At 46.2% G+C, this 18,279-nt stretch overlaps 1 protein-coding gene across 4 annotated transcripts; it reads left to right on the top strand.

Annotated features, from left to right (window-relative positions):
* Positions 1-821: 821 nt before the first annotated feature.
* On the top strand, positions 822-17,768 carry iffo2b (intermediate filament family orphan 2b). Of its 4 annotated transcripts, none has more exons than XM_028998528.1 (10): positions 822-1,458; positions 10,929-10,989; positions 11,704-11,799; positions 12,330-12,395; positions 13,661-13,831; positions 14,343-14,488; positions 15,118-15,295; positions 15,435-15,533; positions 15,634-15,758; positions 15,841-17,768. In XM_028998528.1, the coding sequence occupies exons 1-10, from the start codon at positions 959-961 to the stop codon at positions 15,944-15,946; spliced, it is 1,548 nt and encodes a 515-aa protein (XP_028854361.1). In that variant the 5' UTR covers positions 822-958; the 3' UTR covers positions 15,947-17,768. The 4 variants fall into 4 exon arrangements, with proteins under 4 accessions (XP_028854361.1, XP_028854362.1, XP_028854364.1 ...); XM_028998529.1 differs by having other exon boundaries at positions 823-1,458; positions 15,148-15,295; XM_028998531.1 differs by lacking the exon at positions 12,330-12,395 and having other exon boundaries at positions 823-1,458; positions 15,148-15,295.
* Positions 17,769-18,279: the final 511 nt, after the last annotated feature.

Here is an 18,279-nt window from a genome sequence, read left to right as displayed (position 1 = left end):
TATCGATTCATCACGATTCATCACTGAAGTATAATACCATGACAGAGTAGTAAGTTTTAGAACCTTTAAAAAAAAATATTGCCTGTACATGTCTAATTCCTAGCGGTTAAGGAAGCGGCCCTGTAATCAGAAGGTTGCTGGTTCGAATCCTGATCTGCCAAGGTGCCACTGAGGTGCCACTGAGCAAAGCACCGTCCCCACACACTGCTCCCCGGGCGCCTGTCATGGCTGCCCACTGCTCACTCAGGGTGATGGGTTAAATGCAGAGGACAAATTTCACTGTGTGCACTGTGTGCTGTGCTGCTGTGTATCACGTGTGACAATCACTTCACTTAAATGTAAACTGATGACCCTTCAGACTCACCTTATGCAATAATAATAATAATAATAATAATAATAATAATGAATGCACACATACATATTATAACATGTTACTATTATCATTGTTGTTATTAATGTTGTGTACATATTACATTATGTACATTTTGGTCAACATGGATACTTTGTCTATCTATCTATCTATCTATCTATCTATCTATCTATCTATCTATCTATCTATCTATCTATCTATCTATCTATCTACCTTCAAGTCCATGTATTTTATTATCATAAATACAGAGTACAATGTAAAAAGCATAATTAATTTGAGCACCATTACAGACACACAGGACACACAAGACAAACTGGCGCAACAACACAAAAAAATCTAAATAATATTTCTGAGAATAAATACCATAGCGAGTGGTGCGTTTTGTGGGGCGTCGGTGTCACGTGGTGCCGCTCCGTGCTGCGGTATCTCCACCTCTCCGGAGGTGGAGCAGCTGATGCGGCGGACGGGACGGGACGGGCCGGGCCGGGACGGGGAGAGGATGGGGACAGGAGCTGGTCCTCTGGTGAAGAGGAGTCTCGGCCGCGGACTCGACTTTGGGCGTCGCGCCGCTTGCTTTTTCACTCCCGTATGATGAACTCGCTGCTTTTTGGGGATCCCTCGCCTGGCGGTATGATCGCAACTCTCCCGATCGGTTCCGTGTCCAGCGGCGGTTCGGGCGCGGTGACCAGCGCGCTGCGCAACGACCTGGGCTCCAACATCCACGTCCTGAAGACCCTGAACCTGCGCTTCCGCTGCTTCCTCGCCAAAGTCCACGAACTGGAGCGCAGGAACAAGCTGCTGGAGAAGCAGCTGCAGCAGGCGCTGGAGCAGAGCCGCTTCCAGGGCTTCTTCACCCGGGAGGTCGCGGTCCAGACGGACTCGTCGGAGCCCAGGCTCCCCGGCACCATCTGGAGCTTCACGCATGTCAGGAGGCACGGGGAGCGGCTGGAGACGGTGCACGGGCCCGGCGTGACCTGGACGCACCCCGACGGGGTCGGGGTTCAGATCGACACCATCACGCCCGAGGTCAGGGCCCTGTACAACGTGCTGGCCAAAGTGAAGCGAGAACGAGACGAGTACAAGAGGAAGTGAGTTCACATGCACACACACACACACACACGGTACCACATGGCTGGTTTATGGGGACGGGGGTCGGGGTTCAGATCACGCTGAGGTCAGGGTCCTGTACAATGTGCTGGCCAAAGTGAAGCGAGAACGAGACGAGTACAAGAGGAAGTGAGTTCACATGCACACACACACACACACACATGGCTGGTTTATGGTGACAGACTGACCAGCACACTGCACACTCGGACCTTCGGCCGCAGAATTTTTAATAGAACATGTAGCTTTAAAAGCTTGTCAAGGTGTCCCCCCCTACACCGTTTTAAAGCACTGCACCACTGGCACCAGGCCTGGGAGGTGTTACACACACACACACACACACACACACACATACACACACACACTTAAACAGCAGGCAGCAAGACAGAGAAGATCCTTGTTCCCAAGAATTGATTCAAGGTTCATTATGTGCTGGATATTCTTTATGCTGAAACCCGCCTGGGCCCGGTGTAGAACAGTGTTACGTACAAATTTCCTTATTGTTCTCCATCTGTGGAAGTTCTCATCTACATGTCAACATGAACATGTCAATTGTCACATTTTAATCCGGATTATTTTACGTGTTGCGATCGTCCTTGTTCCTGTTGGGAAGATGAATAAGTCGATTGGACGGTGCTGTATAGGCAGCGTCAGCCTGAGCAGGAACATCAGACCCTGTAGAAGAGTCCAGCTCAGAAGTCTGTAGAATTAAGTTGTTGAATTGGACTCAGTTGGTGGAACCTGCATGGTCTGGAGAACCCTCAAGCTCTTTTCTTCTCTATGGACGTGCCGCTGTCACCTCCGCCCAGACGTGACGTGGTTGTGACAGGCCACTGTCCTGAGGCTCCGTGTGTTGTGGGACAGGTCATCATGTGTGAAGGTCAGCAGACGGTCATGTGTGTCCTCACCGGACCAGAATCTCTCTGAGACTCCAGCTCCAGCCAGGGCTCTAGTCAGGGCAGAGGGCTGGGAATTCCATCCCAATTCACACGACAATCACAGCCAGCTCAACACAATCACGGCGTTCTGAAACGACACGGAAAGTGTCGGGAACCAGCATATTGATCATGTATGAAGTTGAAGAATTGCAGTAGATAATGTATAGCTGACCAAAACGACGTGCTAAAATAAACACATCTGAGATACGTACGCGCCGTGGCAACGCTTGGCGGTGGGCGTGTCTGTCATGCAGGGAGCACAGGAGCGTTACGAGCGTACCGCTATGTCGCTTTAACTTTAGTCTGAAGCATTGCAATTAATCGTGATTTATTTTCTAAATTTTCATGTATGGGCTCATCATTTTACGTTTAAACATATACATTCACGTGTACACATGCATTTTAATATTTCATATTTTTACATCGTTTTCATTTACACAAGCTTGTGACTGGAGACTTGTACCCCGGGCCAGATTTAATAAAGGTGTTTTATAATCCCAGATATTGAAAAGCCACAAATCACTTTTAATAGTTTGTGGTTTTGTCCTAAGCCGTAAATTAGATCTTCCCGTCTTTCATGCATTAGTTCCAGGGAATTATGGAATCACAATTAAGTTGTATAACATTTCTGTCTTCATTTCTTCCAACCGCACCTGACATTCAGCAGAATATAAGAATGAGGACAGTGTAGGTGGCTGTGCAACTCATTACAGACCCCGTTGGATTTGTCTGTCAGGGATTTTTGCTGCTGGCCTCAAGTTTCCTTCATTATTTACAAGTTTATGATGTTTATGTCCCTGGAATTCTCTCCTTAACCCCAGTGCATCTGTCTCAGTTCTTTGACGTAGTGTTAATTGTGAAATGCTGCATTCGTTGTTCTGCAAAGTTCTTGCCTTACTCCATCCCGAAATGAGGCAACACTAGTGACATATTTTGTATTTTGGGATTGGAGCTTTGGAATTCTGCACACTACTCAGACGTTGGCTCTCCTGTGTAACTCTGTCTGTGCCACAGTGTTAATTTAGATCCCTGGAATCTGTGACAGCCGCTAATCCCAACCTTCACCCAGTAAGTCTACTTAAGACCCACTGCGGTGAAGGCTTTGGATTACACTTTAAGGCCTGGATAAAGGGCACCATCAGCTTCAGGTGGGCACTAGATTCATTAACCCACAGCAGAAAACACCAACGTTGTTGTAACGTTGTTGTAACGTTGATGTTCTTCTTCTTCTATGGTTTTATTTACCAGACAATTCATCTAGACAACTCATGAATTGCTATAGCTGGAGATCAGACACAAGGAGGTGTTTACATCATTTTAGGCCGTTGGTTAATGTTCCTCCGAGTGGTTTCATTGTTTAACCCATTGGCCCCAATGTAGTTTTGGTTCCATTAAATTTTGAGAGCATTTTGAGAGGTTTGAGAGCATCTAGACTGAAAATTGGAGAAACCAGTAATATATTTTATCAACAACATGCGTTAACCAGATAAATATAGAAAGAAGAAGGCACGTTCACTCATTCACATCCAACCGTTTTACATGCAGTGAAATGTGGACATTGGTTTACTCATTTACTACCATAGAAGTTTGCTAGTAGTAACGTATATACGAGTAAGTAGTTTAGTAACTAAGTACTTTAGATTACTTACATATAATGTGAAATTACACGCCTTTATATTCATCACAGTTTATAAAAAAAATGGAAGTGGCGCAGGGAAAGGTCGACTCTGATTGGCTGTTTTTGTGTAGGGATTGAGTAAAGATGCCCGAACCCAATCGACTAATCGCGATCACATAATCGCTCTGTTCTAGCCACACAAGAAATTTTCAGGGAAATGCATCTAGCAAAATCTACTGAAAAACAAGCACACACTTAAAAAAAGGAACTGGCTTCTAATCAAATTTTGTCGAATTTAGTCGATTACTCGTTGAAATTGTCTGTGAAGATTCTCAGTCATCCGGGTGAATTTGTCTGAAAGTTGAGTCGTGGCAACTGGACTTTCTTTCTTTAAGGTAGAGACGTTTCATTCTGCATCCAGAGAACTTGAAAGAAAGACAGTCGTTGAAATTGTATATGGCTGCGCCGCATTATGTATTTTTTAAAGGTTCAGTTTCATTTTGTGAAGCCATTTTGCTTCCAGTACACAAATCAAACCAGGAATCCAGTTTCATTCCTGCAGGCCCCGGGTCTGGGACATTCACAGTCTCGTCGCCTCCAGCCTCCGGTTCCTCCGGTTCCTCCAGAGGACAGAGATTGATGGGCCGGCCGGGCTTCTGCCCACTCAGCTCATTGCGTGTGAGTCCAGGCTGTCCACCAGGCTGTGGCGCGGTGAAATACTGCAGTCGGCCCCGCAGCGTGCATACGTATTGATCTCCAGGAGGTCCGGAGTCTGCCTGCCGCAGACCGGGTGAGCCGGGGGCACCTGAGCCACACCAGGTGAATTATTGAACGGCAGCTGGATTTAGCTTTGCCGAGAGTGGGGATCAATGGATCCTGCTGCTTTAAAGATGAAAGGCCTAATTACCGCGCTGCAGCTCGTCGGCGTCCCGGGGGAAGTATACAGGCTGTCTGGTATGAAACCATAACTCTGAAGAGATTGCTCTGTGTTGGAAAGCGCACGGGCTGTATCATTTGCCCAAGCTGCTTCTTGATTGGCCGTATGAAAGGACATTAACGACTTGATTTGAGGACTTTTCTCAGGAGGCGTCGACACTCGGAATGTGGAACCTGGTCCATGGCGGGCTAATTTAACCTTTTTTTAAGTCCAAATTTAATAACTTGGGAAGTGAACCAACTGACCTACATTCACGTCCATTCATTTTCTCTGGTCTCAGTCCTGTCCAGAGTTCCAGTTCTCACTTTTTAGGTAGAACTAGCAGTAGAGACTGTTTAAAAAGTTTCTGTATTTGTAATTAATGACATTAAAGTAATGAATGAATTGCATACTAGTTTGTAGCACTGCTCTGCTCAACGAGCGTTGTTTTTGATGTTGGTGGCAGTTTGCATCCTCTGTCCCTGTAAGATGATGTCTTGTACATGAATTTCATTTTGAATTTGTGTAAATGCGAAGACACGAATTCGCGATTGTGGACGTTGTGTTCAGTATCATGTACGATGATATTAACGCCGGTAGTCCTGATTCTTGTTGACCTGGAGAAGAATCGGAGATGAGAGTAGAGGGTGACCCGTTGGTCTGGCGACCTGAATGGACTCACATGTTGGCCCTCAGTAGAGACTGGGAGATGCCATTTATATGCGCACTAGTTCATAGCTGGGCTTGGGACAAATGTTCCTATATATACCTGATTTTTACCTGGAAGAATGAAATAGATGTTAACTGCATGATTGTGAACATGCAAATGAGTCAGATGATTAAAGTGAAGTGACTATCACATGTGATACACAGCAGCAGAGCACAGGGTGCGCACAGTGTGCTGCATTTAACCCATCACCCTGAGTGAGCAGTGTGTGGGAAGGTGCTTTGCTCAGTGGCACCTCAGTGGCACCTTGGCGGGTCGGGATTCGAACCGGCAACCTTCTGATTACGGGGCCGCTTCCTTAACCGCTAGGGCCACCACAGTCCCCAACAAAATCGTTGTACAAGGATTTTAACTTTTATGTCACTATGAAAAGCTACAAAAAAAAAAAAGAAAAGAGCACGGTTTCATAAAAATGTTAGTTATTTGTGATAAATAAGTGCCCAGGGAGAGGACTTATGGGAATAAAAACCACATAAGATGGTGTGTAGGGAAATGGTATTCGCGTTTAAGTCGGTTCATTGCGGTTGAAACCTCGCACACCCAGTGCCCATCCCTTACCCTGTCCGAGCTTGTGTGGTGATGGGCATCTGATGGGCGTGGCCCTCGCCTGTGGAACTAACTACCTGCAAAGCCCTGTAATTTGTTGACTGGGCAATTTTCTCTGAAAAGGCATTATGAGCACATGATGGCAGTTGAACTTGTTGAACGTTCTTCTTTTTTTTCCGCAGCTCCTGCTTGTTTTTCGTATATCAGCGTAATTTGCTGGAAGTGAATCGCTGGGATTGAACACCGGTGTTCCGTTGCCCGGGGTGGGGTGGGCTTGGCTGGATGTGTGCAGAAGGGCGTGGCCCTTTGAACATTTGTACAGCGCTGATGGCCCCATTGTGATGGTGGCTTTGCGGAGGCGGGGGATTTCCGAGGCCCGAGATGAGGGTGGGGGAACCTGTGCCACGCTCGACACATGAGGGGATGAATGTCGGCCTGTGAATGGCGGGTTCCGGACTCATTTTTCATCCTTAATGGCTGTGTGCATGTGCATATGTGTGTGTGTGTGTGTGTGTGTGTGTGTGTGTGTGTGTGTGTGTGTGTGTGTGTGTGTGTGTGTGTGTGGCGTTTCGTATTGTGTTTTGCTCTGTTTGATCCTCACTTGTGGGCGCGCCTGGCCTTTCAAACAGAACCTGTTACAACAAGCCTGGAACCATGAAAAATGGATCAATTCATCACCATGTTAAGACCCTTTAATCCAGGGATGACTGGAAGATCAGGTTTCTGTGCAGAAGTTGGGTCAGGACCCCTCTGGGTGGTAGTAGCCTAGTGGGGTAACACACTTGTCTGTGAACCAGAAGACCCAGGTTCAAATCCCACTTACTACCATTGTGTCCCTGAGCAACGCACTTCACCCTGAGTGTCTCCAGGGGGGGACTGTCCCTGTAAATACTGATTGTAAGTCGCTCTGGATACGGGCGTCTGGTAAATGCTTCAAATGTAATGCTATAAAACAGGGAAAGAAACCCCTCTCCCACCCACATGCGTTTAGTCCATGGAACGGGTGGCTCCCTTGCTGTGGCTCCTCAGATAAGTGTTACTGATACACATCTGTGAGTGCCTGAGGTTCCGGCTATTTCCGCCGGCTCTATTTGGAGGGCTGTATTTATGGCTGTGGTCAGGAGGGCGAAGCATCCTGGCAATCGGCTGAATCATATGACAATTCGGACTGTCACACATGATACCACACTGCATGCTAGTTTGAATATGAATGGCATTAATCATTTATAATCAACATGATGACTTCTCTGTATAGAAATACTACTGAAAATATATGTTATTCAAGTACTACTCACTACTAAATGGAATAAAGATTATTGAAATGACCATTGAATCAAAAAGTAGATGCACAAGTATATGAATGGATCAAACTCAGAAAGCTCACATAATACAAATGGATAAAACTAACTGAAAAAGGACCCAAGAAAACAACTTTTATAGTGTAATGTGGCTTCTGCTTTGAACCAGATCTCAGGAACGTGGAGCCTGCAGTCAGAATGCATAGTTTTCTCATTAACATTAGCAGCCTAATGAGTAATCACACTCACATTTTCTTCAGCTCTACTAAATATTTGAATGTTGTTGGTTGCCTGAAGCTTCGCTGATAAATTACTGTGAGGGTGTGTGTGTGTGTGTGTGATAGAGAGAGTGTGTGTGTGTGTGTGTCTAGGGCCTTCAGGGTTATTGACTGGATGTTTTTCTGTGATCTATCACATCTACAGAGGGCCAATACCTGCAGGCTGTGAAGTGTTAATGAGGGGCGTGCACACACACACACACACACACACACACAAAACCTCTCACACACACCTCATTTACATTACATTCACACACCCTATCTCTCTCACATGCACACACTCACACAACCTCTCACGCACACCTCATTTACATTACATTCACTCGCTCTCTCTCTCTCACACACACACACACTGCATTGTGGGTGGGTTTTGCTCGCTGTTTTGTGTGATATTTATATTGTTGGTGTTATATTCCCGGACGCATATTTGCCTCATTTCCCCCCACCAAGTCCTCCGGAACCCAGCCAGTCCACATTTTTCTTATATTACTGGGTCATGTGGTCCAGTGCTGTGGACAGAAATCTGCTATCTGCTGTAATGATGAAATTCCTTTATAATGACATTAACTGCCACTTACGTTTGCTCATGCTGGTTATTCTCATTATTCCACTGGGTGCTGTTAGGGACCTGTTGCTATTTTAGTTTAGTTCACTTCTACACATAAATTTGGATCTCCGATGTACTAAATCATGAACTGTGAATTACTCAGTTTCAGTAGCGCAGGAGTTGATACGTTATGCTCCTTTCTTGGTCAAGTGGAGGCACATTGATTCTGCGTTCAATGACACCGTATCCCATGGCTTGAGAAAGACCCTTTTAAACCGCCTGTCTGTCTGTCTGTCATAAGTGACTGCACGTTGTAAGTTAAGCACATTGTAAGTCGCTCTGAATAAGGGCGTCTGCCAAATGCCGTAAATGTAAAATGTAATGCATATATGAGGGGCAGTGGTGGTCTAGAGGTTTAGGAAGGTTGCTGGTTCGAATCTGAGCAAAGCACCGTCCCCACACACTGCTCCCCGGGCGCCTGTCATGGCTGCCCACTGCTCACTCAGGGTGATGGGTTAAATGCAGACGGCAAATTTCACTGTGTGCACCGTGTGCTGTGCTGCTGTGTATCGCATGTGACAATCACTTCACTTTTTTTTTTTTTTATGGCTTTTATTGCGCATTAAAATATCCCCACTGGAATTCTAAGAGTAAAAGAGACATGAAAGCATCATGTCAGATGAACTTTATTTACACAATGAGAGGAAATGCGACATACATATACAGTAGGAATGGTGCAATTTTTATTTGCACCATTCCTACTGCATTGAGCCTGCTTTTAGGTCAAAAGAATTCCCCTCTGGATAAATCATGTTTTTTTTATTTTATGACAGTGTGGAACATTTTATTCTGTTGGTCTCAGACATGGTGGGCGTGGCCCTGGATACCCTGGGACAGGACTCTATAGAAGGAAAGGCCGTTTCGATTTGGCTTGTGCTAAACATGTCGCTGCACTCGGCCTGCGGGGGCACTAGCCGTGCGGTGGCCTCCGTTTCTCCAGTGGAGGAACGGCTGTGAGGCAGGCGGCCACGTGCAGGCAGATGTCTGTGGAATGACACGATCTGGTCTGGAGGTGTCCTGCTCTCTCTGTCCTTGTAAGGGGACCACGTTCTTGTCTAGCGAGTCAACAAACAGCGAAAGCTGCCCGGCAGTCCTTTTAAGCTGAGTTCGGGATGCTTGTCCCTTTCCTGCTTCTGGGGTTTTGTTGTTATTTCGGGCTTGATGACGATGACGATGGAATGTTGTCTGGCTTGTGTGGGAGACTGTTTTCTCCAGATGACCTGGATATGATTTGTTAAGACACATCAGTATTATAAAAATGTAAACACGGCACTCAAATGAATATTAACGAATAATAAACGACCCCATTGTAATGTGGAATATTATGAGCAGCGATGTAGGAAGTGATGGTCTGGGACGGTGAACCCGCGTGACCTCTGGTGAGCGGCGCCTCGCTCCGCCTGTCTGGGGTTTATCTCCCATGGCAACAGCGTGTCTGTTTTCAGAAGCTGGCGTGCTGCTGCTGAGACTCGGAATCACAGCTCGAATGCGGCGACTGCTCAGCAGGTTATTCCTGCTGCCCTCTCCGTGGTTCCCATAGAAACATGTTATGACCCCCTTAAATGAACCAAGTTCAATAAAACACATTACAGTGAAGAGATCCCAGAAGTGCTATTTCCACTTTCATTTTAAGCTTTATTGTTTTTAATTATTGCAAAACTACACACTCTGTTGTTATCGTTGTGACACACTCACTTTCATCACCACTTAGTCCTGTTACTCAGGGTCACGACTGTCATGGCCGCCCCCCGACACAGCAACCCGGGAGTGATCACACCAACAGCATGTTTCATTTACATTTACAGCATTTATCTTATCCAGAGCGACTTACAATCAGTAGTTACAGGGACAGTCCCCCCCTGGAGACACTCAGGGTTAAGTGTCTTGCTCAGGGACATGATGGTAGTAAGTGGGATTTGAACCTGGGTCTTCTGGTTTATAGGCGAGTGTGTTACCCCACTAATTTGGAGTCGCCAGTCCATGCACCAAACCCGGAGAACCTAGGATTCGATCTCACAAACCCTAACCTAGCAGTGGCCTAGCGGTTAAGGAAGCGGCCCCGTAATCAGAAGGTTCGAATCCCGATCTGCCAAGGTGCCACTGAGCAAAGCACCGTCCCCACACACTGCTCCCCGGGCGCCTGTCATGGTGCCCACTGCTCACCAAGGGTGATGGTTAAATGCAGTTTATTATCCTGCTTTTTTCTATATTTGTACCGTTAAATATATTTCATATTCTTGAGTGTAAAGTTAGAGCGATGTAGTGTTTACTTTTATTGATGCTCAGAATGCTTCTTTTTTATGAATTTATGAATTCTGCCGCTTTTATTTTGAAAGCAGTGATTTCCCTCACCCACCGGTTGGGGTAGAAAGGTGGGTGAATGTGCGGCCTGTCCTTGGATCGGGTGTCACATCCGTCTCCCGTTTTAGATGTGACGGAGGACGATCATCAGACCCGTCCAGCAAATTTGGTGAATTTGTTTTCTGCCTGTGACCTCTGGACGTCTGTGACTCTTCTGAGTTGCAGGTGGGAGGAGGAGCTGTCCAGACGAGAGCAGATGGAGTCCGTGGTGGAGACGCTGCAGGAGGTATCCTCACCTTCGCTCACACGCCTTCCTGAGCCAGGAGGTGAAAGATAATCCCCGAGGAGTCTAATCTTCCCGCCCAATGTGGGTCACGGAAGCTCCTCGGCTCCTGGGCCTACAGCCCACGAATTCACAGAGGTGGCACATGCTACTGCGTACTGAGCTTTGGGGTTCCGTCTGCCGTCCACAGCAGATCCTCCCACTCCGTGCTGATGCCGCCAAAAATCAATAAACGTCAGTATCTGTGCGGTTTTACAGTCAGCAAAAGGCGGCGGTCCCGGGAGGGCCCCGCGAAACGCTGACCTGTCGCATAAAACGCTGCACAGAATCCCTCTAACCGCCTATTTAGACCCTCTTGCGGCACCAATTCTCAACATACGTGCTGCGCTCTGATGATCAAGAGCCTTTTACAGTCCGATAGGGCAGGACTGGGAAGGAACAGGCCATATTACATGAAGAAAAATGATCGTGGTATTGATTTTACCATTTAATTAATGCTTGGAATTCTTTTTTTTTTTATTCTAGTGTCATATAAATCAGGATAATAACACCGAGGGGTATTTATTTCCTAAAACATGCGGATGACCTCATACATTGTGAACAAAATGTTATATTTTATTAAGAAAGGGACACTACGTGTTCATGGTTTAATTTTCGTTAAATAATAATCACACACGCTTTCATATTTTGTAGCTAATATCCTTGTGTGTGTGTTAGACTGCACAGGAATCGGAGGCGATTCAGGATGAACTCACGCAGAAGGTGGAGCGGTTGAAGGCGGAGCTGGTCATCTTCAAGAGCCTCATGAGCGACGTGAGTCTCTGCGTCCCACGGGGACGGGCGTTCGCTGGGTTCTCTAAAGCCAGATGGAACGTGATATCTAGCTCGCGTTCTCCCAGCTAACGGTGAAAGCCAGTGCAGTGGAACGGAGGTTCTGAACGGAGGTTCTGGACACGTCTGGGCTCTCAGCTCTCCTGTCCGAACCTGGACCAGCCATTCAGCGTCCCAGATATCGCAGGAAAGCCGACGTCCGGCCATATTTGGGTGCTTCTCCTGCCATGGAAATATAAATACTCTTGTGCTGACGTGTCTGAGCGAAGAGTAAAACGTGGCGGCGGTGGAGGCGTGTTCATCGCAGCCTTGTTCATCCTTACACACACACACACACACACACACACACACTGTCCCATTACTCTTTCAGCACTGCACCTGTAAGCAGTCACTATGGGCCCACTTTATTAGGAACGAGTAGACACTTGTGTTGGGACAGAAGACGTTTTTTGACCGACAGAGACACGAATGTCCCTCATTCCCACCCAACTGTGCTCTGTTACTCACCAAAGGGCATTTGGCGGCACGGCCACCGTCCCCAACCAGTAAAAAGCCACAGAAGGTTCCTGGATCTGAAAGTAAGCAACGTTCTGGCCTTGTGCACTTACCAGCTCCTAACCTGGCCTGTGTGTGATGTAATGAAGTCCAACCACAGGGTGCACTTTAAATATAATGCTTGTCAATTAACAATTTCTCCTGGCCTCAATTAACATTCCAAAAACGTTGAGCTGTTACATGCCGGGAAAACACGACTCAAATCGAGTTCTGCATCCGCTTGGTAGCAGATCCTGCCTCCATGCATGAGGTTCTGTGTGCAGATTAGCAGATTAAAGGGAAAGTAGGGACACTTTTAAATGAGGACAGGTCTCTGCAAATTCCCATTTGTCCTTTTCACTTTACAGTTCACTTTAAAAAGAGGTTTGCTCGCACTGAAAACTATTTGCATTTGCAAAATACTGAACAAAAATTCGTGTCAAGTGATCTGTGTTTGTATGCAATTTTTTTTTAGACTTGAACATACAAATCATTCTAGCCAATCACAAAACTGCAAGCGACAGTATACACAGTATACTGTGTATTGAAATAATGTATTACACAGACCCCCCCATAATGCAATCATAAAAGAAAAATATATATGTATATATACACTTTAACTAAAACTTAAATACTGTACAATATCTCTGTAGGAGAAAAGTAGAACTTTTCTGTACAATGAACAGGTTGAACAGGACATAACTGGACAACATCATGCAGGACGCTTGTAAGTGGATATGTTGGATATTTCAAACAGGACACACAAGACAAGACAAACATGTGCAAAAAGAGCAGAGATGTGCAAAGATCAGGTGCATAAGGCTGGAAGTGTGTTGTTGTTGTTGTTGAGATTATCAGTTGAGTTTACCAGCAAGATGGCGAGTAGTCATGTCGGTGAGTTCTGTTTTAATCAGTCGCATTTATTTAAAACAGAATTCACAGTCTACAAACCGCTTGCCGTAATGTTGTGAACTGGCGCCTTCATCGTGCGCAAATCTGAATTGGTATTTGCAAGAGTGCTTTGAGTGTTTTGTATAAAAAAAAACATTCTATCTTTGTTTCAAAAATTGCATACAAATACAGATCACTTGACGCATATTCCTGTTCAGAATTTTGCTTCTTTTTATGGGTGTAAAAAGTGAAAAGTACATATACAAGTATATATGGCACTATTCTGGCTACATAGATTTAATTTATTAGTGCATATTGTGTCTGTATTAGTTCACATGTAGCCAGTGTGTATACCATGGTAAAGCCCATTGGCTGATAAGTAATCAGCTGACGTCACCCGCCCTTCTCCTTCCCTCAGCAAATGTCTGATCTGGACTCCAAAATCCAGGAGAAAGCCATGAAGGTGGACATGGACATCTGCCGTCGAATCGACATCACGGCCAAGCTATGTGACGTGGCGCAACAGTGCAACTCCGAGGACGCGTCCAAAATGTTCAGCGTGAGCCCGTCCAGAGCGCTGCCAGACAGGGTGTGTGTCCCGTCATTCATTTTAGGGACTTTTATTTTGACACATTGGTGATTTTCTCTTATTTCCTGCTTTTAAAAAACACTGAATTAGGCCGCATGCATGTGAATTTGAATGTGAATGTGCGAGATATGAAGCAATACGTTTACACGCCAGCCCCGGCGAGGGAAGTGCTGATTTAGGGGCTTTACTCGTGCACAAGGTTATCACGTTGCACCGTCAGGCCTGGCCACCGGCCAGCCTGCAGTCGGGGGGTCGGGCCTGAGACTCCCTGTGTACGGTGACACTCTTCAGCCTTGATTTACACCTGACACATGGTCCGGCGATCGAAGATGGCGCGCGGTGTTCTCTGCAGCTAGGACGTGCTGCCTAGAACCACAAATGATTGTGGTGGAGCAGCCGTAGTTCACCGCTCTTAATTACGTTCATGATATTTTCACATTGTGTCAGGCCGTAGCTTGTAGGTCCACTTATCTCAGCCTTCGGGGTGACTGAGCGTGTGAGTGTGTTCCAGGGTGCGGTGTGCAGCAGGAAGAAGGATCGGAAGGTGGTTGCGGATGACGACAGCTCGGAGATGGACGCCGACCCCAGCACCTCGGAGGAGGACGTGTCCCGATCTCTGAACATCACGGACGAAATGAAGCGTGTGCTGAACCAGCTGTGAGTGGCCACGCCCCGCCTTGGTGTGGTAGAACCGCGTCCAAGTCTGACCTCAGAGCAGGGTCTTACACTTTATCACTTCTCTTTCACTTAGATATGGATAGATATAGCACACTGTATCTAGAGTCGAAGTATCAATTGAAACAGTACAACAAAATACAAAGTTGCTCTGTGAAGGACAAAACAACAATTCTGGTGCAAAAGTAACCGTACTTCTTGTCATATTATTACAATACTCAAGGGATAGAAATATCATTTAATATCTGCGAATGTAAATTTTTCTACTTCCATATAATGTGCCGTCTACGTTCTATGTGACTATGGAGAAGAATCCCCCTAGTGGTGGTGCAGAAACGGCACAAAATATTGACCCTCGTTGCTTTCCTGCCTCATTTCCAGGAAATTCCCTGATTCAAAACTACGTGTTCCAGATGTGTTCACATAAAACATATATATTCTACTGTATGTATCATACCTGCTGCATGATGTGTGTGTTTTATGGTGTGGTATATGTCTGTCTCTAGATTACGTGCCCTGACCTCTGTTCTGTAACCTCTGTGGTGTGTGGTGCCTGTGCTGTCAGTCAGATCGTGTCTTTCTTTCTGTCTGTCTGTCCGTCTTGTGTGCAGACATTGCTCAGATAACTCGTTTGTTGCCAGGAGGGAGACGTACGACATCGACGACGACTGCGACAGCCTGACGTGGGAAGAGAACGATGACACGTTGCTGCTGTGGGAGGACTTCACCAATTACAACGTGCCATTCGCCGTTAATGCCAACACGTGTGCAGTGGACTGCCCAGAACCGGTGAGAATTTCATATTGAACAATCCTGCAGCACTAACGTGGCCTTGCAGCTTCTTTACTTCTGCCATTAAGATGCAATAGGCGTACGTGCAGTTAGGGGGCGCCAAACACAACCGGTGTATATCTGCTGTTCTCTCTAGGCCTCTCGGGATGGAAGCCTGGGCAGCCTGATAGACGAGACCGAGTCTCTGTTCAAAACCAGAGAGCAGGAGTACCAGGAGAGCATCGGGCAGATCGAGGTGAACGAGTCCATCATCAGTTGCACCGTAGCGTCGCCCTGCTTGTATTGGTGAGGAATACCCTGATCTCTTTCTCTCTCTCTCTCTCTCTCTCTCTCAGATGGAACTGGCCACAGCTAAGAGCGACATGAACAGACACCTGCACGAGTACATGGAGATGTGCAGCATGAAGAGGGGTCTGGACGTGCAGATGGAGACGTGCAGGAGGATGATCAAGGGAGGCAGGTAGGGGTCGAGGGTTTGTGTATGTGTGTGTGTATGATTAACAGAACTAAAATGCCGGAATAATATGCCGGAATCCTTGCAGAAACTCTCCGTCCTTCAGCTCAGTGGCGAGCAGTGACTCAGGGAACACTGAGGAGATCCAGGATGAACTGGACAAAGACGTGGAGGTGGAGGGGCCGGTCAGCTGATGCTGGCTGCGTCTGACCCCGCCTCCCCCGCGTCATAGCGACCGCCTCTTGCTGAGCACCGACCAGCTCTCAGGCAGCCGGGCATTTGGCCACCTCCACCAATACCAGACCAAGGAAATGTGATGGACACACTCCCAGCCCCGACCCCACGAACTGAAAATTGGTGCTTACAGTCTCCGCCCCCCCAAAACAGGAAGGACGGCTTCATAAGCAATGAAAAGGGGGCTGAAAATGCCAGTCATGTCGCAGCTGCCAACCTTATCACACATAAACTCGCTCATTTATAGTTTCGCCAGACGCTTTTTGTCTTGGGGGAAGTCATATTGCCCACAGTCTTCACCGGGCTGGCACAAGTGCAGGGCTGAAAGTCTGTGTTGGTGCCTGGCGGTGCTGTCGAACGGAGCACAGTTCTAGATTCTAGTATCGATCTCTCAGAGTTCTATGCAATTTGCTTGCCTTATTTTGGGTGTGACCTGCATCTTCATTTGCCCCATCACACTTCAGTCCCCATGTTCTCACGTCTGACGGGGAAACCGGGAGACGCACAATCATTCTCTCCTGGACGAAAGAGTTTATGGACCTGTGCCCCTGCAAATCCGAGATGTTCTTCACAATGAAACGTGCCTATAACAATAATGAACGTCATGTGAAATGCCTTACTGTGCCCATGCATACTCAGTTCTCTGATAAATCACATAAAGAGATTTCCGATCCATGGACAGACCAAATTCAGCGCCCTTAACCGAGTTTTACCATCACCAAGCCATCTATCACAGCAGCCAGACATTAATAACCGTAGGTGTGTAAATATCGAGGTGTGAACGAGCTTTACCTGCGTGGCCTTTCCGTTCATACATCTCGGATTTCTTGATAATTTCTTCAGTTGCATTCATCAGTAGTATACTTGGTGGGTCTGATTCTATACATGCATTTACATTTTCAATCCGTTATTAAGGGTGAAAGGTGAAAACAAGCCATCCTCCTCAATTTATTTTTTATTATGGATACTTACGTTTAAAGTAGATATGCAAGTCATTATATTTTATACATATATCTTTTTCTTAGTTTAAAAGCTTTCAATAATGCTCTATTTGCTTATTTTATTAAATACTTTTATGTTTGTGTTTGACAAATTAGCTTTTTTTGAGAAGATATTGTTTTTTAATTATGAGTGGGATGATGCCCAGATGCCTTGGCAGAGAATTAAATGTATGTGTATGAAGTATTCATTATATTACATGAATAAATGTCTGTGTCCTGTAGCAGTGGGACATTTGATCAACAGAATGAGCTCATTTCTGTGATTAATAATATGTCGCACGGCTCAGGATATGTCGGGTAGAACCAATCTGCATCCATGGTGCAACATCGAAAGCCACACGGGTCCATCTTCACTGTGGCAAGCGGCTGTGATACTGGAAACAAATCCTCTTCTCCAGAATGTAGTGGAATTCTGCACATCTAATTGTTCCAGACCCCGTTCCTGACCTCTGACCTGCTTCAATGACTCGATTTAACCTTTTGCAGAATGTGTAAATGTGCAGAAGAGGACCTTTTTAAATGCTGGCAAAGGTAAAAATGGCGTGATGATGCTGACGCTGTGGTGGTGGTGCACATTCAGATGGGGATGAGGACAAATTCATAATTTTTTGCTTTGTTTTTCATCTTCAAGCTTGTTTATGACAAATGTATGCATTTATGGCCACTGTTTTTAAATGATAATGTTTGTGAGGAACATTTGCATTTGTTGGGTGGTGTAGGGGTCTAAAGATGTTTCCAAATGAACGTGTCTGGTGCTGGGATTAAACCATTAAAATATTTACTGTGCCTTTCTTCTTCTTCACTTCTGCTTTTACTTTACTCATGCCCCTCTCGTTTCTGTCTTCTTTTACCACGCAATAACCACCTAAAACAATTAGCAAAATATCACGTCAATTTCTTTTTTTATAAAGCGAAACATACTGTAAAGCAGCGGTGTCAAACTCGTGGCCCGTGGGCCACTTTATTATTATGACCCTGCGATAACACAAAAACTTCAGATCCCATAATGCAGCGCTTTAGTTGCAGCTGCAGTTGAATCTGTACATGAGCAGTTTCCACGTCGACGGCAAGTGGGGTTGTGAAGCCGCTCGAAATTCTTTTTTTTTTCGTGCTTCAAAGTCACCAGAGCGCCGTGCGAACTCGGCGTAGGGCGCTCGGTTTGTCAACAAGGCGCGCACTGCATTGTGGGATCTGTAGTTTCTGTGCCATCAGCGCGTCATATCGGTGTAGAAATATGGCGGCCTCCACCGACCTTGTCATGCCGCTATGAAGGGCTTGATTTTACCAACATA

The sequence above is a fragment of the Denticeps clupeoides genome, chromosome 12, assembly GCF_900700375.1.
Source record: "Denticeps clupeoides chromosome 12, fDenClu1.1, whole genome shotgun sequence".
Taxonomy (NCBI): Eukaryota; Metazoa; Chordata; class Actinopteri; order Clupeiformes; family Denticipitidae; genus Denticeps; species Denticeps clupeoides.
Note: the sequence above shows the minus strand (reverse complement) of the source record. Positions and strands in the feature narration are given on the sequence as shown.

Excerpts from the sequence above, each read along its gene's own strand:
- iffo2b (XM_028998528.1), top strand. The coding sequence starts at position 959 with ATGATGAACTCGCTGCTTTTTGGGGATCCCTCGCCTGGCGGTATGATC. Across the intron at positions 11,800-12,329 it reads TCAAGAGCCTCATGAGCGAC|GGCATTTGGCGGCACGGCCA; the intron begins GTGAGTCTCTGC and ends TACTCACCAAAG. Across the intron at positions 15,759-15,840 it reads AGGATGATCAAGGGAGGCAG|AAACTCTCCGTCCTTCAGCT; the intron begins GTAGGGGTCGAG and ends GAATCCTTGCAG.